Below are 799 nucleotides of genomic sequence, written 5' to 3'. Positions count from 1 at the left end.
CGCAAAATAAGTACATCTAAGATTAGTGAAACACCTCCTCTCCCTCCTCACACGCTCAGCGTTTGTCCTTTGTCTAATGTAAACAAACATGGGTGGCAAGACGGTCGCTTATTTCTATGATCCTGACGTCGGGAATTTTCACTATGGTGAGGTTTTATCTCGAAAGAGAGGTTTATGAAGATCAAGGCGATCTGGATGTGTCGGTAAATCAGTGAAATGGTGAAGCAAGAAGGAAAGGAAGGGAGAGAACGTCGCGCGAAGTCGGTTCTCCCGCGAAGTCCCAGCCTAGTCTTCAGCATTTCGTGATATCCAGTTCGTACGCTATTTATTACCAATCTTATTCTGGAGGAGGAATCTAAGTGCTTATCGGAATCCGGAGCAATGGTAAAACGTGAAGTGTATGAATGAGGGTTATGTATAAAGATAAAAATGGGTTAATCGTCGCTAGGTTTGAGCCCTAGGCTGGGGGAGACGGACGCCGACAAGCCGACACATGTCACAGAAACGTCAGAGGTCGATGTAATGTGTTGGAGAAGCCAAGGCTGTTGGGGATTTTGGTGATTTTTTTGGTAGTGTACATCAGCAAAGTAATTAGAGCTGGATATTAATTAGTGGTAAACTCAATTATCAATAGACCATGTTTTTCCTAATGTTATTAACTACCTGGGATGGGATTCATGAAATGTCTAAGACTGTTCTTAGTGATTTTATATGTGATTTGTACTGATGCCACATTTCAAAGTTTACACTTAATTAGAACATATATACATCATTATTGAGCCATAATAATATTTCATTA

General features: G+C 40.8%; 1 protein-coding gene across 1 annotated transcript in view; it reads left to right on the top strand.

Annotated features, from left to right (window-relative positions):
• Positions 1–57: 57 nt before the first annotated feature.
• Positions 58–799, top strand: part of LOC119588676 (histone deacetylase 3-like) — an 11,536-nt gene continuing 10,794 nt past the window's right edge. The window contains exon 1 of the mRNA XM_037937312.1: positions 58–146. Coding sequence (XP_037793240.1) covers positions 89–146 — 58 coding nt within the window. The 5' untranslated portion in view covers positions 58–88. The remainder of the gene's footprint in view (positions 147–799) is intronic.

The sequence above is a fragment of the Penaeus monodon genome, chromosome 24 (assembly GCF_015228065.2).
Source record: "Penaeus monodon isolate SGIC_2016 chromosome 24, NSTDA_Pmon_1, whole genome shotgun sequence".
NCBI classification, from domain to species: domain Eukaryota; kingdom Metazoa; phylum Arthropoda; class Malacostraca; order Decapoda; family Penaeidae; genus Penaeus; species Penaeus monodon.
Note: the sequence above shows the minus strand (reverse complement) of the source record. Positions and strands in the feature narration are given on the sequence as shown.